A 24,644-nucleotide genomic window follows, 5' to 3' on the forward strand; every position below is an offset into this window, starting at 1 on the left:
CATGACGTACTATATACACTTGCCCAGCTCCCGCACTCCTGCTCCAGGTGCTGACAAAGTACTTTCTTAACCAAATCCTGTGTTTCCATGCCTTTAGAGTCGTATATATGTATATATATATATATATATATATATATATATATATATATATATATATATATATATATATATATTCACAGAAGGCGACAGGTGTCCAGTATACAAATTCCTTCAACATTCCGGCAACACCTAGCTGTCAAAACGCCTACAGCAAACATCCCTGCACCATACAATACTCAGACAGTCATAACTAATGCAATCAATATCCCTGCACCATACAACAACGCTGCACCATGCACCACGACGCGTCGCCCAGTAACGTCCGTGGAGGACGCCCCATCTGCAACACGTCACATAGTAGTCGACGCACGGACGCCGATGCGAGCCGCGCCGGCCACTGCATTATGCATGTGCCGTCAGCGGTGGGCAGGCAGGTGATGCAACGAAGTCAAACGTCCAGAAGAACGAGCGGGACTTGAACTCACCAGACTGTGAGAACCTGAGCAGGTCAGTCATGATACTAGACCAGGGTCCGTGGCGAACATCATACATTTCCAAGACTGAATAAACGTAACCAGGGCCGGCCCCTATCCCTTGACGCTCAGAGCGTTGGACACCCTCCCACCGCTAGGGGGTCTCTCTCTCTCTCTCTCTCTCTCTCTCTCTCTCTCTCTCTCTCTCTCTCTCTCTCTCTCTCTCTCTCTCTCTCTATGTATCTATCTATCTATCTCATACACAAAACCAGAGACCATTCAATGATATAAAGAAACTTGTCAAGAAAGATGTAAAGAAATACTTTTTTAGTACAAGAGTGGTGGATGAATGGCACAGAATGACTGAGGATATGGGTCATGCTGACAGCATAATGTACCTTATTTCAAGAAGCTGAATGACAGTAGAGGATGTTCAAGAGATGGAGTCCCATGGGTGTAACCTACCCCCTCCTCCACCCGTTCAGTACAAATACGTAATCATACCTGGTGTGTGTGTGTGTGTGTGTGTGTGTGTGTGTGTGTGTGAATACATAAATAAGTTTACGAGATTCAGGCACCTATTCGGCTGAACATACTCACCTGAAGTAATACAGACATTACAGAACTAGGAAGTCACGACAGTAACTAATTAACTAACCATACAAGAGCGCTTAAGATTAGGGTGAACTGGGCATTTCCACACTTTCGGTAAGGACATGATGAGGCACATGCAGTGTGTGTGTGTGTGTGTGTGTGTGTGTGTGTGTGTGTGTGTGTGTGTGCGTGTGCGTGTGTGTTTACTGACACGTATCTACGAATATCGTCTGTCTACTTTTGTCCACTAATGTGACAAACAATCGAGTACTAGGACAGTAACACTGGCTATAACTAGGCTAGTAACGCGAGCGAGACGAGCTATAACTAGGCTAGTAACACGAGCGAGACTTGAGTGGCTACAAACACAATTTGCACATCTAGAAAATAGGTGCGAGCTCCACCATGACCTTGTGGCTATATCAGAGGTGAGGGGCGGTCCTGGGCTGGGCTGGGTAGGGTAGGACTCGCTGAAGAGAGGAGAGGGAGCACCCGCCAAGGGAGATGGTCAGTCAGTGGACGGGGAAGGTGCTAGAAGGATTTACGTGCCGCCGCTCCCCTAAGGGGGTTAAATACTACCTGCCGCTGCTCCTGTACTCAGGTAGGTGCATCACCAACACAGCTCTCTGGCGTTCCTCCCTTCCTCTCCCCCATATAAACCAGCCTCCAACAGGTTTCTCCTTCATACGCACACATCGCCTAAAAGCCCTGCCGCACGAGGGCGACAGTACGATCCTCGAGACACGCCCGGACGGAGCGCGACAGTATGGCTATATGACGCGACCTTTGATGAGCTAGTAAAAAGGCCCAAGGGTCGAGCCCCCTGTGTTCAGTCTCATTCACCAACTCCATGATTCTCCAGCAAGTCAGTAAACTCCCATCGACTGTCTGCTTCTTTTTTTTTTCTTTTAAACCTAATGCACGAGTGAGCTGGAGTCCTCGTGGCGGACACACAACCATGAACGTAAGAACAGACCCCCGACCGACCCCCCTCTCTACCAAACAACTGTGGACCACCGCACACAAACCTCCGGCTTGACCCAAACACGTGACGGAAGGGCGCCATGTCATAATGATCCTGCCGAACACCGACCTCTCCTGTTACGCTACAAACACACGTCGGCGGCGTCAGCGAGAAGCGACGTGTAAAACAAAAGCTCAAGTGTACGACTGATACGTTCAATGTCCCTAAACCACAGGCGCTGCTAATTTTCCTGCAGTGTTTCTCGGTGCTCAGGGCGAGCCGCTGGCTGTCTGGGTGCCTGAAATGTTGATGTACTGGCGTACGTAGGCCACACGTAGGTAACACCTGACCATGAGAGACTTGTGGACTGTCGTGTGTGACAATGACCACTCTACACCTCTGCAAAACACACACACACACACACACACACACACACACACACACACACACACATCAATAATACTGAATTTCAAGAAACAAGACACTTTCTCTTCCCAGGCTCAGACAGTATATATACATCAATTTCATACATATGTATATCATCCAAACAGCCGAAATGAATTAGCGTTCGTAAAGCGTCCATCGGTTCACAATAGGAAAACTGTGACCAGTCAGGCGAGCGGACCTGGCTACCTCCGGGCTTTCGGCCCACCTGGACGTGCTGCTGTGATCCAAGCGGCTGGTCGAGCCCAAGTGACCTCTAAACCATTGACTTTTTCACTCTCACGTCCTGCACTGGTGACCCTGTTCATCTTACCCACATCTTCCTGCCTCACTGTCACTTATATATCTATACTCACACTTAACACTTCTATAATAACATTCCCTCTAAACGTCTTCCGCAAATCTATCTTATGAGGATGTATTCTACTATTTACTTCTCTTTTCCCTTTTTTCCACTATCTCTAGCAAACAGCTGCTGGTCCTGTGTGACACACCTAAACCTGCTTCTTACACTCCACTTCAAATCTTTTCCCCTTCAAGATAGGCGACTTGGCTGTGTACTGCTAACCATACTTTGGCTTACAAGAGGACAAGTAACGCATCCAAAGCCCCAGGGACCAAGTCAGGATATTTCACGGGCTTCTCCATCACTTGGGACGCAACTTCAAATCAGATAACATACTGACACGTGTCTTGTTGCATAAGGGAGGTGATTATCTCCGAATTCAGTGACTGTACACGGCAGTCGAGGACGTAGTGGTGGTGGGTGTGGGAGTAACTCAGGTGGCCAAGTTTACATCGTGTCATAATGAGGGAGGAGCACACTGTTAGGTGTATCTGTAGCCCAGCCTGGTGCCAGAAGGACACTACAACATCAGGCTCTCTACCCAGCCTGTTTTCTCTGTAGTTATATATATATATATATATATATATATATATATATATATATATATATATATATATATATATATATATATGGTCTGTCAGTTGTTCCTACACGCATCTTTCAGCACACAACGAGAAGTATGAGCCGAACCATTCTCGTGACATGGGTCAAGACCATTCAATATTGTTTATGTCTTCTCCAAATATTTCGGTACTTTCCAATACCTTCTCCCACTTCCATGCCACTGGCGTTAAGGATATATTGTCTTCTACTGTCACCACATTTTCAAACTTATCATTCATTTCCTTGCGTATCTATGCATTATTCTCCGCCACACGCTTCCCGAGGAATCTTTTACCTGCTCTCGCCAACAATTCACTCCATATGAATTTCTGGAACACTTTTGGCATTTTTTCCTCTTCTTATCGTGTGTGTGTGTGTGTGTGTGTGTGTGTGTGTGTGTGTGTGTGTGTGTGTGTGTGTGTCACTAGGGTGGATGACTAACTCTTTCATTACAACTTTACTTTGTATTCGCCTCATGAGTACTGGCTTGGTCCCCGGGCGGAAGCCACCGCTCCCTCCCAAGACAAGAGCCCCCAGCCCGAAGGAACACTTCGTCGAGCCCCGTAACCGCTTCCCCAGCCTACCTGGCCACTTCAGCTTGTGTGTTGCCTCACGTGTAGTGTTACTGTGTTGTGTTGCCTCACGTGTAGTGTTACTGTGTTGTGTTGCGGTTGGTGAGGGGCTCAGGCAGTCAGGCAGGCTCCCTGGCCTGTGGTAGCCCCAGCGTCCCTCATCAGTGTTGTACAACACAAAGTCAAGGGCGTCTGATGATGTTGCGTCAGTCCCCACAACCCACCACCTTACTGAGGGATGAACCCAGCTGCCCCATTACAGGTTACCTTCATGGTTATGTTGGGGTCAGTACAGCGGGTTCTCATAGGATACCTTTATACAGTGGGTTCTCGTGGGGTAACTTAATACAATGGGATCTCATGGGGTGAATTAATACAGTGGCTTTTCATGGGGTAACTTAACAGAGTGGGTTCTCATGGGGTAAATGAATACAGTGGGTTCTCATAGGGTAACTTAATACAGTGGATTCTCATGGGGTAACTGAATACAGTGGGTTCTCATGGGGCAAATTAATACAGTGGGTTCTCATGGGGTAACTTCATACAGTGGGCTCTCATGGGGTAACTTCATACAGTGGGTTCTCATGGGGTAACTGAATACAGTGGGTTCTCATGGGGCAAATTAATACAGTGGGTTCTCATGGGGTAACTTCATACAGTGGGCTCTCATGGGGTAACTTCATACAGTGGGTTCTCATGGGGTAACTTCATACAGTGGGCTCTCATGTGGTAACTTAATACAGTGGGTTCTCATGGGGTAACTTCATACAATGGGCACTCATGGGGTAACTTCATAAAGTGGGTTCTCATGAGGTAACTTCATACAAAACAAGAATATTCTGCTCGGCTTATTGTAAGTTGTCGAAATACGTTATGACACATCTCCCTACCCATGTACTCACATGCAGTCCTAATAGCATTCAGCAGACAGCCTCCTTAAGAATTCTCATGAGGAGATAGACGATAAGTTGGGTTCAGTGTCGACCTCCAAATCCCCTTCACACACACACACACACACACACACACACACAGTCCTAGAGATTGTGTCATGCCTGATCACTGTCACGTTGAGTCCTTCTTTCACCGTGTTTCACCATTCCTAATCTACATTTCCCTGGGTTGAACTTCCACCATGTACCAGACCAGCTCTGGAGCTTGTGTAAGACTCTTTCGTAAGCTGATGCCATCTTCGTCATTCTCTACCAACAATAGGTCTTCAGCATCACCCGTAAACATACTCAGGTATGCGTCCGACAATCATCCTGGCTCGCTATTTACATAATGAGGAACAACAGCGGCCCTATGACCAGGCCCTGCAAGACGCCACCAGTAGTTCCCACCAGGTTGGCAACGGTTCGTCTCACATGTCTCCTCTCTTCCCTTCCACCATGACGGTTTCCCATCCACCGAACGAGTCCTCCCCCACGCCAGCCCGGAATGAAAATCCAGCCTCCTTACCAACCTCTTGTATGATACAGCATAAAATGCTCTCCACCAGTCCTGGAACACACATTCCACAGATCTGGGTCTGAAACAGAACTCATTCGGACACGTTGGTCTAAAGAGATTCGTTTCACAAGATCTAATTTCAGTGATCACCTTTTGTCTCTCAGCAGTTTCATCCTTGCGAGTACCCACCCAACAAGTAACCATCAATTTGCTTTCTGATGGTCTTTTCCAGGACAGACCACGACAAAGACATTAGGGATACCGGGTCTGTGTGAGTCAGGGTGCAATTTCCTCATGACCGCCACGAGACTCGTTCTCTTTCATTCCCTAGACACCACACCACCTTCCCATAATCGTTTTCTTTTAAAACACTTCCAACTATCTATTGAGTCTCCTGCGCGCTCAATGAGCACATATGGATAGACGCCATCAGAGCCACGTACCTAAATATGCCTCAGAACCCTTCCATAGCCTGCTTATTACTCCCATCCTACCTCAAAGGTGTCGGGTTTCTTGTGTTCTCCACTATCATAAACACACTCTTGAACTCATCATTCAGTTCTTTGCATAATTTTTCTTTCCGTGTTCAAGAGCCGTTCCCTATGAATCCCTCAGCCTCATTACCTGTTCTTTTAACAGCTTTCTCTCCCGTAATGCTGGCGGAATACTTTACAACACTCATCTGCCATTATCGTCATCTTTATTTTCCACGGTTTTTCTGCATCTTCAGTATCTTCGTCATGCTCATTCCTCGCTCTCTCTCCTGCCGCAAGTATGCTGATCCGTGGCTGACCGTAAATATGCCGGTTATGCCTTAAAATATCCGATGGGATGAACACTCTGAACAATATCTCCTTATCCATTTACTCGAACGTGATTCTCAACCTTGGCAGCAGACACTCTCGTCTCCATTACAATTCTCGTGTGAGGTGTGGACTCTGCTGGCGACAGGTTAGGTACGATGCCTAATCCCAAGTTCCCCGAATCCCAAGTTCCCCCCACAGGGCGTATTTCCGAATACATGTAGATGACACAGGTATCGAGTCAATCCTTCACTCTGTGTGTGTGTGTGTGTGTGTGTGTGTGTGTGTGTCCCTAAAAACTGATCATACTCGTGCAATAAGTTAAAGACAGCCACAGGTAAAGCAACTAGGAATTTCACTGACGGACAGCCATCACTAGTAATTCCCCCCGATCATATTTCACATTTACCATTTTCCATCTCTAAAACAACGCAGCGACCATGAGCTCTGACCACCAGAACGCAAAAAAAATCAACGTTCCTCTTACCCTGTCCTGCGTGGAACACTCACGCTAACTTCTGGTGAACTGCATCGCATCGCGTTGAACGTGAATCATTGCGTGGAAAAGACATCGTCTGCCAAAATCATCGACTCACAAGTGCAGCAGCAGCAGCCTCGACCATTTTTGACCTTAAAACATCGCGCAACTTGCTCCTATCGCCGAGTTCTGCACTCACCCGACACACATACAACTGTGGGTGATGGACGAACGGACGGAAGGAGGCAGGGGAAAACTGACTCCTCACAGGTACCCATAACCCTTGTTCTCCGGGACCATAGTAAGGTATTAGAGTCACACACGCATGGTAATACGTAGCATAACATAATAACATAGCCACACAATTGGTACTACATGGGATAACAAGATAACATAGTCACACACACACACACACACACACACACACACACACACACACACTACGTAATACGTGGAATAACATGAGAACAGGCACACACGCGCGCGCAAACACACACACACACACACACACACATACACACACACACACACACACACACACACACACTACGTAATACGTGGAATAACATGAGAACAGGCACACACACACACACACACACACACACACACACACACACACACACTACGTAAAACGTAGGATGAGAACATAACATTGCTAGACACAGACACTTGGGAATACGCAGTACAACACAGCCGCCCCAGCTGTTATGTTATTCAGCGAGGGTTGTAGCTTTGTTAGTCCAGCACGACCTTGACCACAAGCTGGCCCGGCGCGTGGCTGCTGCAGGCCTACGTACTGGGTGTTACTGGTGCGAGAGTTTTGATACAAGTGTGTTACTGGTGGTATTGGTTCGTTACTGGTAATACTGGTGTGTTACTGATGATACTGGGGTGTTACTGGTGCGCTACTGGTGATACTAGTGTGTTACTGGTATATCGCTGGTGGTACTGGTGGGTTAGTGATGACACCGCTGTTACCGGTGGTACTGGTGTGTTACTGGTGGTTTACTAGTGATACTGGGGGGCACTGATGCTCGGCCTCATGTTGGTCAGCCACAGGTGAGCCTCACTATAAGTCATCAGCTTCGTGTCAGTATCATGCTCCTAAATTTCCCGATTGATTAATGTTTAGGTTTTATCTTTAAACGTAATTTTACACTATCACGACACGCCAGTACATCTATATTATAACTAAGTAAACCCATGTAAACTCACTATATATATATATATATATATATATATATATATATATATATATATATATATATATATATATATATATATATATGCACAGAATCTGTTTATTTCTAAGAGATCAAGCAAGAGATCTTGACGTGTCATCAAATCAATACGGTGGAATGAATAACGCATATGTTTACATTCGAGAGATTCTTCGTATTGTGGCTGCGTCTTCGGCTCCATCTCTGGCAGGCGGATTAACGAGCCATGGAACTATTAATGCGCTCCATTGAAATCAACTCGTAAGCATTTAGTAGATCTTGCAGCTTTGGCTGCCCAACTCACACAAACTGCACGCAAATTCCTTTTTAAATATGTACATGTAAAACAGCATGTTACGGAGGCGCGATATGCAAAGAAGGGGTCGCATCGTTGTTGCAATGTAAACGATCCAACCTGGACGTAACACCGTCGCACGATGTCACATCGTCGTGATCTTGGCGTCATATTGTTGCGTTCTCGGGGGTCTGAAAATGCAAGAGGGTGAAAGGCGTGCAAGGAATAGAATGAATAGGGGCAACATCCTGTCAACGGATATATGAATCGGAAGCGGGAAACCAAGGAAAGGTGCGTAAGGCCTGGCTGTGATTTCGGTGCATTGCATATGACAGCTAGAGAATAGATGCGAGTGAATGAGGCCTTTCTTCGTCTGTTCTTGGCGCTGGAGACGGCAAACAAGTGATATATATATATATATATATATATATATATATATATATATATATATATATATATATATATATATATATATAGCAAGTTGAAGATATGAATGGTAGAAAGTACTTTTTCATTGGCAGATCACCCTCACCGTCTACAAGCACTAGTGAGCACTGCTATCGCCAGGCCCTACAACCCATCTTTGGTCATCGTCAAGCCCCACAATCCATCTCCGGGTTCTCGCCAGGTTCCACGACACATCTTAGGAACGTCGATAGATCCCACAACCCACCTTGTGGTCGTCGCCAGGCCCAAAACGCGTCACAACACTACTTGGGGTTTTCGCGACGCCCCACGACGCATCTTGAGGTCGCCTGGCCCTACAACCCAACCTGAGGTCTTCTCCAAGGCTCCATGTCACACCGCACGTCATAACGACGCACCGCAACGGATCATGGAGAGGTTTTGACAACCCATGACGCACTTATGGTCGTCGCCAGGCCCCATAACTCCTGTGACGTCACATGGCGTTGTAGTCGCAAGGATAATATGACCTATGTCCAAATCCTCCAGGAACATGAGAAGGCTTGAGTGGCTATGGATGGCGCTGATAGTGTTGACAGTGTGGAGGTGGGGAGGGTGTAGGGCCTCCCCAGCACCCATGTGTCACCTGTACAACGCCCACGACTGCCTGACGCAGCGCAGGGGGAACAAAAGCAAAGCAGGGACAGCCTACGTTAAGCGCTGTTGCCCTCGAGGCTCACTACTTGTGAACACCACCTGTGTGGCCAGCAATGCCGCTGCCAACGTCCCCACTCCACAGGTGCGGCAGGTGGAGGGGGTGTGGGAGGAGGAGCCAGTGCACTGTACCTGCCAGGACCAGGATGGCTCCAGGCTCGTACAGACGACCCTTGACCTGTCCACGTTCCTTTCGGCTGACGAGAACAACGTGGTGCAGCTGGAGGTGGCCGGGTCGGTCACCCGAGACTACTGCGTGGGTGTGGTGTCCGCGGGAGGAGAGGATGGAGGCCACCCGGAGTGGCAAGCTGCAGGGCTGCTACAAGAACCATCAGATCACCGCGTGACAAGAGCGCCATCAGATGTGACGAGCCGTCGGCAGGAGGCAAAGCTTTATCAAGTAGCGCTCTTCTGCACCGTGGATCCAGTTGCTCAACGCTCCCGCGACAGGAAGCTCTGCGAAAAGAGGCCCTGCGTGCGGAAGTGTTGCCCTCCAGGGAAGTTCCTCAAGTCCAGCCCCGACAACAATGCTGACAAGTGCATCTACACCCGCGCAGATGGTGATCACTGGACAGCCCACAACTCCAGCTTCGGCCGGGACGTTCCCTCCAACATATCGGTCATTTACAACCTTCCTTACAACAGGGTGTGCTATGTGCTTCATGAGTTTGTCCTCTTACCAAACGGCAACTTGGAGATCGAAGGGAGCTTCCAGCTGTCCCCGGACGACTACTGCGTCGACGTGGAGATGACCCGGACGGGACTGAGGAGGGAAGGGGCGTGGGTGTGTCCCGACCCTTGCGTGTGTTGGTGGAAGAACGAAGTGCAGGACGTGCTCCTCCTGAGCGTGTCGTGCGTGTTCCTGCTGCTGACGGTGGTGGCCTACGTGGGCACGCCGGTTCTGAGGGGCACCAACAGCAGCCGCTGTCTGGTGGCGCTCGTCCTCTCCCGCCTCCTGGCCTCCCTCATCAACATCGTCACCAACTTCAGCCGCTCCTACCTCACCAGCCAGAGCCATCTCTGCACCGCAGTAGGTGAGGACCATGTCCAGGGGGTCATGACCCCCTGGGGGAGCCTCAGTCTGCCCTCTTCCTCCTCACCCGCAATGAGGCCTCATCCACTGGTAAGTCTTTCTTACGTCCTCATTCACAAGTGAGGCTCTTCCTCCCATAATCATCCACAGGTGAGGCTCTTCCACCCGAGATCATTCACAGGTGAGGCTCTTCCTCCCACAATCATCCACAGGTGAGGCTCTTCCTCCCATAATCATCCACAGGTGAGGCTCTTCCTCCCATAATCATCCACAGGTGAGGCTCTTCCACCCGAGATCATTCACAGGTGAGGCTCTTCCTCCCACAATCATCCACAGGTGAGGCTCTTCCTCCCATAATCATCCACAGGTGAGACTCTTCCTCCCATAATCATCCAGTTAAGACTCTTCTTCCCACGATCATCCACAGGTGAGGCTCTTCTTCCCGCGATCATCCACAGGTGAGGCTCTTCCTCCCATAATCATCCACAGGTGAGACTCTTCCTCCCATAATCATCCAGTTAAGACTCTTCTTCCCACGATCATCCACAGATGAGGCTCTTCTTCCCGCGATCATCCACAGGTGAGGCTCTTCCTCCCATAATCATCCACAGGTGAGGCTCTTCCTCCCATAATCATCCAGTTAAGACTCTTCTTCCCACGATCATCCACAGGTGAGGCTCTTCTTCCCGCGATCATCCACAGGTGAGGCTCTTCCTCCTATAATCATCCACAGGTGAGGCTCTTCCTCCCATAATCATCCACAGGTGAGGCTCTTCCTCCCATAATCATCCACAGGTGAGGCTCTTCCCTGATCACCTACAGGTAAGGCCCCAGCCACAATCACCCACAGCCTCACCTCACCTCACCTCACCTCACCTCGTTCCAGTGCCAGTGCGGGCCCCGTCAGCCTGCCTGGTGGAGGTGGTGTTCCTACAGTCCTTGAAACACAGTCTCAGACTCGGCCACTGGTGTGCCTCAGTCTCCCGTGGTCAGCTTCAGGTGCGATCCTCCCCACACACACACACACACACACCTTGGGGAAGGCCTGTACCCAGCATGGCCAGCCACTCTGGTTGTTGGTGCCCGCTGCTCACATCAGTGTATACTCTCGTCTACCACAGTCAGTCAACCCAACACAACTACACATTACTATCTTACTATGTGTGTGTGTGTGTGTGTGTGTGTGTGTGTGTGTGTGTGTGTGTGTGTCTGTGTGAGATGCCACAATGTTCTGACCCTTCCAGCCATGAGACTAATCTCTCCACCAGTGATAATGTTGTCGTCATGACATAACCTGCCGATGATCACTCCATCAAATCACTACACTGAGTGTCCGGCCACGACCCAGCCATTCATCCTCATCTCCTCTCCCTTTCAGCGTTCGTCAATCTGGCCTTCATCCTCTCAACCTTCTTCTGGCTCAACGTCACCTGCTTCGACATTTGGTTTACAATAACGTAAGTACACCCCCGTGTGTGTGTGTGTGTGTGTGTGTGTGTGTGTGTGTGTGTGTGTGTGTGTGATGATTTGTATTTGTGTTACGGTGAGAGAGACTTACACACGAGTCACCTGGACGCGCCAGGGTCGGGGCCCACACGGGTCCGAGCCATGTAGACGGCATTCAGCATACAAGCAACCCAGGTGTTCATCCTTCCCCCGGTGCTGGTCGATAAATGAGTACTGGCTGAGGCTGGTGTGTGTGTGTGTGTGTGTGTGTGTGTGTGTACAGAGACAGGAGTAAGACACGGTACATATATACAAAGGTGAAGAGACGGAGGAACACGAGTGTGAAACTCTTCCCGTAACGCACAGACAGTAATCAAAAGTAGTAAATAGTAATGAGACACACCAGCCAAAGTCCCGTGGTGAAGACGAACAGCTAGGTTGGCTGTGAGCCGAATGCCCCCGCCTGGACTCAAACCCAGGCCCTCAAGACTGGCGACGATGCAATGCTTATCACTGTACTGTATCTGTACCATACATATGTGTGTGGGTGCATGTATCATCGCTATTTGTATTTACCGATACTAATCAAAGCGCATGTAGATGGCGTTGTACATAGGCCAGGGTCCACACTCTCAGACTCCTATCCTAAACCGTTGTGTAGATCACAGCAGTAACCACACTCACTGCAACTTTCCTTAACTCGTTGCTCAGGTCATCTGCTCAGCTGTCGCAGGTGTGAGGCCTCCCGTCCCTCCTAACACTTCCCAACCCTCCCTTCTGGACCACGATCCCACCATCCCGGCCGTCTGAGAATGTAAAGGAAGGCATCACACCTCCTCAAAGCCCCTCCCTCCTTCCCCTCAACCGCTGCATATCTCACCGGGTTTCTGCAACAGGTTGCCCTCCCTGCTCCTCCTGACTCGACGGGGAAAGTTTGATACCATCAACAGACTTATTCTGGCTCGATCTAAAAGCACAAAGATAGTCACCGTTGCTCAGCTGATCAAGGCTGCCATCACGCGAGATCTCTGCTCTATGAATGGTGGCTATTAGTCCACATGAACCGCCCCGCATGTCTGTGAAAGACAATATCTAATTGTCCATCTTTCAATTTCTAACATGCCAATCACTTTCACAAAGACGCTCAAGAGAGCCCGCTGTTTTTCTCTTCATGTGCCTATCATGTCTCCTATGCGTAGTTTCTGCCAGCCAAAGCATCATTTTCCTACATAATCCAGTATCTTGGCCATCACACTCGTCACTGGCACAAGCCCGTGGTTCAAGCACACCTCTTCCTTCAACTTTCATAATGTAAAACTTTGAGCCAAGTCTTTAGTTCATCCCATATCCTAACAGAAACTGTGGAGTCTCTCCAAGGATGAACCAACTCCTGTAACTTCCAGTTCACCTGCCTCTTATGTACGGCTGGTGAGCACCTCACAAAACATAGTAGTGCACTAACCACCGTCACCACCTAATAATGCACTAACTAGTCACTACATAGTAATGCACCAACTACTGTCATTAACTAGTAATGCACTAACTACCGTCACCACCTAGTAATGCACCAACACCTGTCACCAAATAGTGATGTACAACGACCGTCACCACACACTGTAATGGACTAACTACAGTCATCACGCAGCAATGCACTAACTACCCGTCATTACAAAGTGACAGACTAACTACCGTCACCACGCAGCAATAACACCAACTTAACCCTTTCAAACCGACTCTATGACCCAGCATGACGGTCGGTACCGTCGTGTTCTACGGTCGTGCCGTCGTGGTCAAGCAGTTCAAGCTATTGTCTAAGAGTAAGAACAGGTGAGTGAATCAAGACTGGTGGGTACCGGCAGCGGCGGGGCAGTAACTACAGCTTACCGTCCTCAGGTGCAAACAAAATGGCCGACGAGACAGTCTCAAGACGTTCGCCCTGTACTGGACATACGCCTGGGTGTGTCCCCTGCTCCTGGCCGGCCTCGCCCTGGCTCTCGATGCAATCCCAGAGGGCCTCCAGATCTGGCCTGTGTTCGCTGAGGCCGCCTGCTGGTTCATTAGTAAGTCGTCGTGGACGTCCCTGTGGGAGTGGACATGATCAAATGTCATATAGCCTAGTCAGCATAGCATAAGTATCAAAATAAAAATCTGTACATTATTTACAGAAACTAGAAGTGATCTCTATAGTTTAGTCTGGGGTAAGTTGTACCTAAAAAAAAAAAAAAGTTATCCTGAAGAACCAATGATCAACAGAATGTGTTTGTAGGAATCATAACCTATTTAGTGCGGCAGACATTGTTGCAGCGGCTGTAGAACAACTGGTATACGTGTCCTGAAAACCTAGTCAGATTATTATGCTCTTGTGAACGCCCTACTGCGCCACTTGTTGCGTTACATGTCATCGCCTCTGTAATACCACTGCTGTGTTCTATGCAACACTGCTATTGTTCCATTTTCTAGGTAACTACACTGACGTGATTTGTATATATTCTGATGTGCAGTAAGCACCAGGGTGTACTCATTACCAGGTATGAACGCCAAAGATTTAAATGTATCACTAGTGTAGGCCTGTGCCAGTGGAACTGCCAGCATTAGTGCAATACATGCATTACGACAGGTGGCGTGATGACACTCTATCATTGGAGATAATAAATGATGTTAGCACCAATTTATGCATAAACAATTCATTACATCCAACTAGATTAGTCTAATATAACCTAACTCAACTTAATTTATGTGGAGTTCACCTTCGTCACCTTGGCTTAAGATGGGTTTATGCCCACCAACTGCTAGGATCATTGAGGCCATGATATTTCAAGCTGTAACCACCAATTATCACTAAAATATTCTTCAGGTGTTCAAAATTGTTCACAGACAGTATATAATATAAGGCATCACCACACACGGCCCTTGTTATATGATATTTGGTTACTTGGGCTTCAAGACTATAGATTACCAGGGTCATCACAGCCTAAAACGTCTAGTTATAGCCATTAACTGAAAATCATGAATTTCTTCGGTATTCAATATAATTCCAAGACCATACACGCTCTCATTACAGACTTACCTCATCTGCATCTTTTCATATACAGACTTACCTCATCTGCAGTCTTTTCATATAATCATCCACAAGATAAGTTAACATCAAATTTTAAGATTACGTATCCAGTATGAGGTTACTGATCACATTAATGTCTATATCAAACAAAAATCTAGGGCTACTGGCGTTCTAAATATACACTTCTGGAGATATATTTAGTTTCGCCTTTAACCATTTTCGTTTTCTTCCTTTACTCATCATGTTTGTTAGGAACATCCACATTCCTTTCTGGGCATCCTCATTCAAATCCAATTTAAGCTAAAAGACGACCCCTAAGTAGCATCCAATTTAGAGCGACATTAGCACAGTGAGCAACATCGCAGCATTCAAATCCGTTTTGGGAGTTGCTGTTATCTTTCCCCCTTCTTTATATTTTTCGTTGTGGTAACTGAACCACTTTTTGTTTCATTGTGATACCTCGACCAATATGGTGGCAGTATGGCAATATCACAAGGATGGACGTATCGTTGTAGGTCATCAGACTCGCTGGGCCTACAAACACAGCGTCATCCTAATCCTGCTCTTGGTTAACCTCGGCTTCTTCGTGCACGTCTTCTACACCCTCCACAAGCAACTAAATAACAAGGATCTCAACAACGACACCAGTCGCACGACGGGCAATAAGACCTTAAAGTAAAGACCTGCGTTATGACGTAATGCCATGTAACTCATGACTTAAGACCTGTGTTATAATCTAATGCCATAGTAACTCATGAGTGTCTTTTCGTGCAAATGTTTTTCTTTCTTTTAAGTATGTGCACCTGAGGTTCTGTATTGCATAGCTCATATGGATCTTGGGTATATATTTTCATGTGATGGTCCATCATCTAAATGACAAATATTTTCGCAGGTGGAAGATGTTCTGCAATCTGTTCATTCTGATGGGAATGGTGTGGATCATTCAAATTCCTTTGCCTGGCACGTCTAGCGAGGTCTGCGTCTGGTGGTGAGTAGCCTAAACACGTCTAACTGGCACTCCTCCACAACTCAACCATAACCTAAAAACCAACCTCACCCTACCCACGACTTTACAACCAACTTCATCCTATCCACAGCTCTACAACCAACATGACAACCAAACTCAACCTACCTGCAGCCTAATGACACCGAAACAACCTTCCCGCAGCCTAGCAGTCTTAATCCAATGAAGCGACTCGTACAAATGCGATGGATGTGTTGATGTAAAACCCTCCCAATTGAAGTTTTTCGACTACCATGATTTTGATTCATGAATGGTATTTGCACTCTTATCTAGGTTCTGTGTAAATGCAGGACTTACAAATTCATTCTCATGTATGTAACTTGCTCCTGGAGAGTGGGGCATCGGCTAAACTTACTATCAAATCAAACCTGTCCTTTTTATTTTATCACGAGCTTCTGTTTAATTTTCTTTCTCGTTCTTCAACAGCTTTTTTTTTTTCCATTTCCTAATAATTGTTGATAAAAAATTTTGTTCTCAAATTAATCTGTAACTGGCGCTCACTGAAATAACGGAATGTGTGTGTGTGTATTGAGAGCATATGGTCACTGAACTCGTTCATTATATTCAACTCAGTTGCTACAAATAAATCAAACCTTATTCATCTGTGGCAATGTAATTCTCAACCACCTAATAACGTTTAACTATCTTTTTTTTTTCTCGTGTTTTGGGAGGCCAAGGTTTTGCTTCCAAATTGTATATAAAAATGTAATGAAGAACTATACTGCCTTTATGAAAGCAATATCCGCTGCGGAAGTTTCAGGAAAAGAGGAAATGGCACTCTGGGAGAAGCCGATTGGGTGGTGAAATTGAGCGAAATGGGAAAGAGGCTTCCCTCTGAGGGGATACCAACAGAGGATGTGTAGTCATGTCCTATAAAATAGATACGACGACCTCATGGGCTATGATTATTAAATCAATAACACGAACGATTGTTCCAAAGATTCATAACTTTTTTTTAGGGTGGGGTGAGGGGCAAAAGCTGTTTCGAAAACGTGATAAAGGTGTTTGTCATCTCTTGTACAAATTTTACTCCCTGTGAAAGGTACCATAGGTCGAGGATTATCAAATCATATTACCACTAATGATTTATCCAAAACTTAACAATACGACTGACTAACCTAATTATGATAAAACCTGATATGAATTGAAAAAAAAAAAAATGAATTACCAAAACGGAATAGATTCTCTTGCCAAAAGGTTTTCCTTTCGAACGAGATAAAACTATGAAAGTTAATTCCTTAAAAAATGACCTAATATCCCATGGAATAGTAGTAAAGAACCAATGTATAAATAATCATGAACTTAATGAACGCATGTATTTATTCCAATGCTCAATAAGAAAAACTTGACAAAAAAAAAAATAGCCCCAAAATCAGCATGGATATCACATATCAAAATATTTCGAACGAGATCGAAGTTCTTATTTCATACAGGATCGGAAAGGGAGGTAAAATGTCTTCGTTTTTAGTGCCAAAATAACTTTTTGCTTCACATAGGAAAATATTGTTATTCTATCATTACAGGAGAGTGATACTGGACGCCATCACGGACCTGCAGGGGGTGGCTATCTTCGTGGTCACGGTCTGCAACGAAGACAAGAGGAAGAAGGTGAGGGAAGGCCCCATAGGGTCCATGTGGTGTTTCATTTGGAGGCCGCCAACCAAGCCTGTGTCGTCAGGCACTCACACCGTCGCTCTTCATACAGTTAACCACATCCCGTCATTCCGGGAACGGTACCGGAACAACTCGGACACCCATTTTCAAGAGCGCCTCAGTTCACCACAAGGAAGCCCTAATGAATCATCCTCATCGCATTCGTTCGCCTAAAACATACTTCATGACCTAAATCAATCTGGATTAATTACATTATTTTAATACATGGTTTCTTATCCTCGTTGAAGATACATTATTTACCGTATAAGACTACACGTTTTAGTATAAATGTAGGTTATATATCTATTACTATATTAGTCACTTTATGATTCCAAAGGAAACCTCAGGAAAAATTAGAATTCGAGCCGCATCTCAGGAAGTTGAGTGACGTGTGGCAAACCCGGACTTTGGTGTCGCACCGGCAGCAAGTTTAGCAACGTCCATCAGTTCTCGTCCGGCCGTCAGAGGGTAAAGTTGGAAGCAGGAGAGGGTTTACAGCAAACTGCGCTCTTAAATGTGCACTTTCAGCACTGGTGGGATGAAACATATTTTCCTACTTATGATTACAAGTTTTACTATACTTTTTTTATGCATTCCCTTTGTGTGCTGCTAAAACGCCATGAATATGATCAAAGTTTTTCTGAAGCCCAAAGGATGCGCATTGACATTTCCACTGAACCCTCACGGGATATTTGGCATATCAAAGGTAATAAATCTTTACTCTTGAGGTAATCGTATCACTCATTCCCCTAAAATCTTTCTGCACCAAGTTACCCATTCTTTCAGTAACGAACTCATTACGGATTGAATGTAAAATTGGTTACTTTTAAGTCTTTTCGAGCCAATCTATAAACGTTCTTGCGTTACTCCAAATCGCCTCACGAAACATCGTTTTTCAGGTCATCTAAGCTGATTTATTACTTTGAGTTATAACATTTAAAATCACTGGATCATATAACCAAGTTTTGTTTCTGCAATAATTCTGGACCATTGAAAACTTCGGATCACTTTACGTCATCCTGGATTACTTGCCAAGGTGGAACACATGATACCTCTTCCAAGTGAACAGATGGTGCTTCTAAATAAGGTAGTTTCTCCTTAACAACACATTTGCCTCTGGATCACGTTCAAGTCCAGCAGTCTGCTGTTCTTGCTTGTCTTTGATACTGATTTAAAGTTGAACGAGTCTTATACACTCTTACGCAGTCACGATACACTCTCCCTTAGTGCTACTAATTCCATCCCATCAAGTCCCCAAACATTCCTAATGGTCTGCCGCGTCTCCTTGCACACTTTAGTAGGTTATTTAGCGAGTTATCGCCAAGGCCACGCGTCATTTTAAGGAACAGCGATCCTTCATGATGTTGCTTATACTCTGATGATGGTTTGGTTTATATGGCGCCACTTACGTACCATACACCACACTATGATGACACATACCATACACCACACTATGGTGCCACTCACGTAACATACACCACACTATGGTGCCACTCACATACCACACACCACACTATGGTGTCACTCACGTACCACACACCACACTATGGTGCCACTCACGTACCACACTCCACACTATGGTGCCACTCACGTGCCATACACCACACTATAATGCCACTCACGTACCATACACCACACTATGATGCCTCTCACGTACCATACACCACATATGATGCCACTCACGTACCATACACCACACTAAGATGCCACTCACGTACCATACACCACACTATGCTGCATCTCATATCCCATATTCCACACTATGATGCCACTCGCATTCCATATTCCACGCTATGTATAATGCCACTCAGGTCCCATACACCACACTGTATGTCCAGCCTCATGTTCCCAGACAACTCGTTCGACTCTATAGTTTCCATCCTTGCACCTTCACTAGGCATTCCACTGTTTATTTTCTTGAGTCAAGTACTGCATGATCGCTTTTCCCAAATTCTGTTCAAGTGTTCAGATAGTGGCCTCAAGAGAGGAGACAGAATTCTATCTAGTGAATGATTCTTACGATTTTAAAGGTAGGAAAAAATATTGTTCTTTACGAGTGTTCTGTTCTCATAAACGTTCAGTGCAACCAAATGACTAGAGAAAACGTCTCCAAAGTCTACGAGATAACGACATCAGGTTTCATCATTAAGAGCCCTGCATTCTGACGAGCTCCTATTATCCCCCAGTGCTAACAGTTATCTTATGTTTAGCTTGTAAGATTCTTAAACAACAGAACGTCTCTGATGCACCACCGTTCGAATGGGGTTTTGAAGAGTCGATTTCAAGTATTAAGCAACGCGCCACTCTCTCCGGTATTCGTAATATGTTCGACCAATAAGACATAAAATAGTTTTTAAGACATCAAGTGTACGTGGAAAAATGATATTACTGTAGTACTAAGAAACTTTTGACTGTTTTATCCTGCAGAAAGAAGTTCATGACTATTCTATCCCGCTGTACAAATTCATGACTTCTGTCCTACATAAATCTAAGACCTACCTTGCACAAGTGTGTAACTAGGGTGTACACAATAATGTACTGGAGTCTCGCTGTCCATATACACCGCAAAAGTTAAAAAATATAAACATTCTAAATGTAAAAATGTACTTATACATGGATAACGTTTGTGTCTAAAACTAAGGTCTCCATTTAAAAAGGTCGGAGGGAAAGTGTCAGAATGGTCATCTGTGGAGCCTAACAGTTAGTGCATGTGAGGGAATGAGGCCATTTCTTCATCTGTTCCTGGCGCTGTTCAAAATACTTCTTTCCACTTTCTTTGTTTTGTTTACGTTTCTTCCCAGTTTCACCTTAAGTCCTCTCGTTGTTCGATCGCTACATCTCTCTAAGAATTGTTAAGAACTTTAATTTAAAGGCTGCTTTCTAGTCACCCCTCACTCCCCTTTCTTCCTACCTGGGCAAATTTCAAACCTCCTAGACTTTCCTTGAAATTCAGCACTCTTAATTCTGGTACCATCTTTGAAGCCCTCTTCTAGGCCTTTTCTATTAGTATTTTGTGAGTCCTTAGGTGCGGTAACCAAACCTGAGAAGCCTATGCTAGTTTTGGCCTTGTGCGAGATGGAGGAGGCCAAGGAGGAAACACAGGAACCACTTTATTTAATATGGAAGTTGTCTTGGACAACATGATATAAATAAAATAAATGAAGTGATTACTAAATATCAAAGAAATCCAAATCCAAAATGAAAAACCAAGTGACAAACTATGTAATGCTCTCGACATTTCAAGAAGGCAAGTTTTGCATATCTACTGACGTGCGTTGTAGGAAGCTACCATGCAGCATCAGATATAATAAGTAGAAAGACAAACTTTTTAGAATACACTACTGTGCTTTGTGAGAAAGTGTATGTGATAAGTGCGAAGAATGTTGAGCTTGTTCCCTACAAGGCGTAAAGATACATAACCTTAAATCACAATTAGAAAATACAACAGAATGGCGTTCTCCAAAAAACAGCGATGACAATGATAAGGAGATAGATGAATGAGTTGAAAATTTGTCAAAGAAAACAATCCACAGCCACTGCAATGATAATCATTTCAGTTTCTAAGGAAATTATATCATTATATGACACTATATTTGTATCATTTGTTGCTTTTGTAGATATAAACAAGTCGATCACCTTAAATGCTAAATTAACTCTTTCAAACATCAATTGCAGCAGCAAGGGAACGAATGAAAAAACGTGGACAAGATGACTGGGAAATTTTCTAGCGGATTTAATAACACAATCTTTAAGCAAAGACTAGTGGAATATGAAGAAAATCACTGGAAAGCAAAACAGACAAGTATCTTACCCTAACCTGGTGCAAAAGGCAAACGAAATAACACAAACTAGGCTTATATTTCTTGCTGCTGTATCGCGCCATAATCTAAGACTAGAAACATTTTATTCCGGGAAATCCAAGGAGAAATTATCTAACCCAATTCAAGCTAAATAAATGACATGATAAATGTGATAGTGGTGTTTACTTTACTCAGTATGATCTTGTCGCAGCCCTTCCTAAGAATATGGCTACTCGACCTTGGGAGGATGGTAACACTCATCATTAAACTTTAAGATTTGTACACCTGGTAACAGTCTTAAAGCTGTACATTATCAGTTAAGACAAAAATCAGCTACCTTATAAACTGAAATATTCGCCTTACTAATTGTTCTTTAGTTTGCAAAAACCATAACCACAAAATGTTTGATTATCTCGTGACTATATATTCTAATAACCTTAAATACCCTGAGATCAGAATGTCCAAATGACTCTGAAGTCAGATAAAGGTCTTCTAGAACAAGATAAAGTCGATGTCAGCCAAATTTGCACTTAAGAGGCTGATGAACACAAAATCGGGTTGTCAACCAGGGGTCTCAAAACTGTAATCAGGAAGGAACTACCACAATCATTTGAGGCAAGTAAACGAGCGCAGACAAAACATCAATAAATAAATTTTTCATATGAGTAAAATATGTAAAGTATAAGAGTATTCTAAGGAGAAAGTAATAATTTCAGTGAGCTACAAGACGTTATAACGAAACTATATTATGCTATTCATACTATCGGCACTTCAGCAAACTAAGCTATATAAACTAATGGCATGTCATCCTAATGCTAAAAGTGATTGATACTGTCGGCACTTTGGTCTATTTGACAATGTCAAGTTATATGAATGGGAAAGTTTGTGATCAGTGATATGGACAAGCACTGGAACAGTGTGTCTTAAGATTGTAAAATGACTGAACCTTAAGGGGATGGCAGTTCAAACAACCCCAACAAAAAAGGGGCACAACACCATGTTGTTAATTCTGGGCACAACACCCATGTTGTTAATTCTAATTGTTAATTATAAGGCACCTGAAATTTTCAGACTTTATCCACTTCTTGCATCACGTTGATGACTGCTAGAGGAAAGATTGCAAGCTTATTAAGAAAGTCAACTTTATAACAATCTATGCCGCAAGTAATGAAAAAAAGAAAGAAAGAATCTTACCTATTGGAAGTTTTAGCGTACGACAATCCAACAGCGGCCTGAACACCCCTGGCACTTCAAGTAACAAGATTTCTTTTCCTAACACCCGCCATACTTGACGAAGTCACACATCACTGTTCTTCAAAAGTCACTTAACGCGTATAAAGATCCACCATAACTGTCCCTATTTCATATATATAGATATATACACGCCCGTGCATTAGCTACACACATGACAAGCACCACTCGATCAACAGTAACACAAAATGGAATAGAAAAATATTACATAAGAGAGGACACTAGGTGTCAGGAAGTCGTCTCTGTTTACGTCAAAAGCAACGCCATCTATGGATTAAAATCTAAATCTATTTTCGTATAGACAACCATTTTCTACATGCCAGCCACACACAATAGTGCTCAAACGTGGGTTAAAAAATATAAAACTGATCCGGCTCGAAGGTCACCTGTGCCTCTGATCATTAAATATGCAAAGTGAGGGAGGTTTATATATATATATATATATATATATATATATATATATATATATATATATATATATATATATATATATATATATATATATATATATAAAATCAAAAATAAAAATAAAAAAATCATTGAATATTTCTTGGAGGTAAAGAAATTCCCTGTGGATAGGGGAGAAAGAATACTTCCCACGTATTCCCTGTGTGTCGTAGAAGGCGACTAAAAGGGAAGGGAGCGGGGGGCTGGAAATCCTTCCCTCTTTTTTTTTTTTTTTCCAAAAGAAGGAACAAAGAGGGCCAGGTGAGGATATTCCCTCAAAGGCCCAGTCCTCTGTTCTTAACGCTACCTCGCTATCGCGGGAAATAGCGAATAGTATAAAAATATATATATATATATATATATATATATATATATATATATATATATATATATATATATATATATATATATATATCTTTCTTTTTTTCTTTTAAACTATTTGCCATTTCCCGCGTTAGCAGGGTAGCGTTAAGAACAGAGGACTGGGCCTTTTTTGGAATATCCTCACCTAGCCCCCTCTGTTCCTTCTTTTGGAAAATTAAAAAAAAAAACGAGAGGGGAGGATTTCCAGCCCCCCGCTCCCTCCCCTTTTAGTCGCCTTCTACAACACGCAGAGAATACGTGGGAAGTATTCTTAATCCCCTATCCCCAGGGATATATATATATATATATATATATATATATATATATATATATATATATATATATATATATATATATATATATATATATTATATAGGGATAGGGGGAGAAAGAATACTTCCCACGTATTCCCTGCGTGTCGTAGAAGGCGACTAAAAGGGGAGGGAGCAGGGGGCTGGAAATCCTCCCCTCTCATTTCTTTTTTTTATTTTCCAAAAAAGGAACAGAGAACGAGGCCAGGTGAGGATATTCCCTCAGAGGCCCAGTCCTCTGTTCTTAACGCTACCTTGCTAACGCGGGAAATGGTGAATAGTATGAAAGAAATATATATATATATATATATATATATATATATATATATATATATATATATATATAATCTTATAAAAACTTAGACAAGATTGCGTAAGCTAAGTGCAATGCTATGTGCGTTTAGAGACGTTCATTCTGGGCATAGATATGACTGAGATAAGCTAAGGTATAATGTAACCTTAAAAAAGAAGATTAAGCCTTTGACTTCAAGAAAGGAGACTTAATTTTTCAAAAAATAATCTTTTTATTAATATTTGTTCATTTATTGGTGTATTACTGATACTACCTCAGATCCTCATGTTTCAATGAAAAAAAGTTTACGTGCAATTTTTTAAGCAGAGTGGTATTACATAAAATCCAGTCAAAGATATTTTGATTAGGAATGAACCTTGTAAGTTTGACTTTGAAGAACCACAAATTGGGTCATTGTCATAGAAAACCATCTTGAAAAGTTTAGCCTTAGCAAAGATTGCTGATGAACATGGGGATGTGACTGCTGTAGCAACTACGTGGTGTAACGTGTAGAATTACTAATTTCAAATCCACTGTTAAGGGATCACTCTCCAACATTGACAAATG

General features: G+C 44.2%; 1 protein-coding gene and 1 long non-coding RNA gene across 4 annotated transcripts in view; one reads left to right on the forward strand and one right to left on the reverse strand.

Moving 5' to 3' along the window:
* LOC139767338 (uncharacterized) overlaps positions 1-22,853 on the reverse strand; it is a 108,158-nt gene extending 85,305 nt beyond the window's left edge. The window contains exons 1-2 of one of the 2 annotated variants that reach the window (XR_011717039.1): positions 22,608-22,853; positions 13,763-13,958 (exon numbers count right to left, since the gene is read on the reverse strand). This is a non-coding gene — a long non-coding RNA (uncharacterized lncRNA). The remainder of the gene's footprint in view (positions 1-13,762; positions 13,959-22,607) is intronic. The other variant, XR_011717040.1, reaches the window with a different exon arrangement.
* On the forward strand, positions 1,578-18,334 carry LOC139767336 (probable G-protein coupled receptor Mth-like 3). Of its 2 annotated transcripts, none has more exons than XM_071696657.1 (7): positions 1,578-1,707; positions 8,802-10,433; positions 11,811-11,889; positions 13,772-13,938; positions 15,416-15,611; positions 15,829-15,924; positions 17,484-18,334. In XM_071696657.1, the coding sequence occupies exons 2-7, from the start codon at positions 9,218-9,220 to the stop codon at positions 17,785-17,787; spliced, it is 2,058 nt and encodes a 685-aa protein (XP_071552758.1). In that variant the 5' UTR covers positions 1,578-1,707; positions 8,802-9,217; the 3' UTR covers positions 17,788-18,334. The 2 variants fall into 2 exon arrangements, with proteins under 2 accessions (XP_071552758.1, XP_071552759.1); XM_071696658.1 differs by having other exon boundaries at positions 15,452-15,611.
* Positions 22,854-24,644: the final 1,791 nt, after the last annotated feature.

This window comes from Panulirus ornatus, chromosome 59 (genome assembly GCF_036320965.1).
Source record: "Panulirus ornatus isolate Po-2019 chromosome 59, ASM3632096v1, whole genome shotgun sequence".
Classification (NCBI taxonomy): domain Eukaryota; kingdom Metazoa; phylum Arthropoda; class Malacostraca; order Decapoda; family Palinuridae; genus Panulirus; species Panulirus ornatus.

Coding starts and splice junctions, on each gene's coding strand:
- LOC139767336 (XM_071696657.1), top strand. CDS start 9,218: ATGTCCAAATCCTCCAGGAACATGAGAAGGCTTGAGTGGCTATGGATG. Junction 10,434..11,810: donor CCATCTCTGCACCGCAGTAG/GTGAGGACCATG, acceptor TCTCCCTTTCAG/CGTTCGTCAATCTGGCCTTC. Junction 15,925..17,483: donor AGCGAGGTCTGCGTCTGGTG/GTGAGTAGCCTA, acceptor CTATCATTACAG/GAGAGTGATACTGGACGCCA.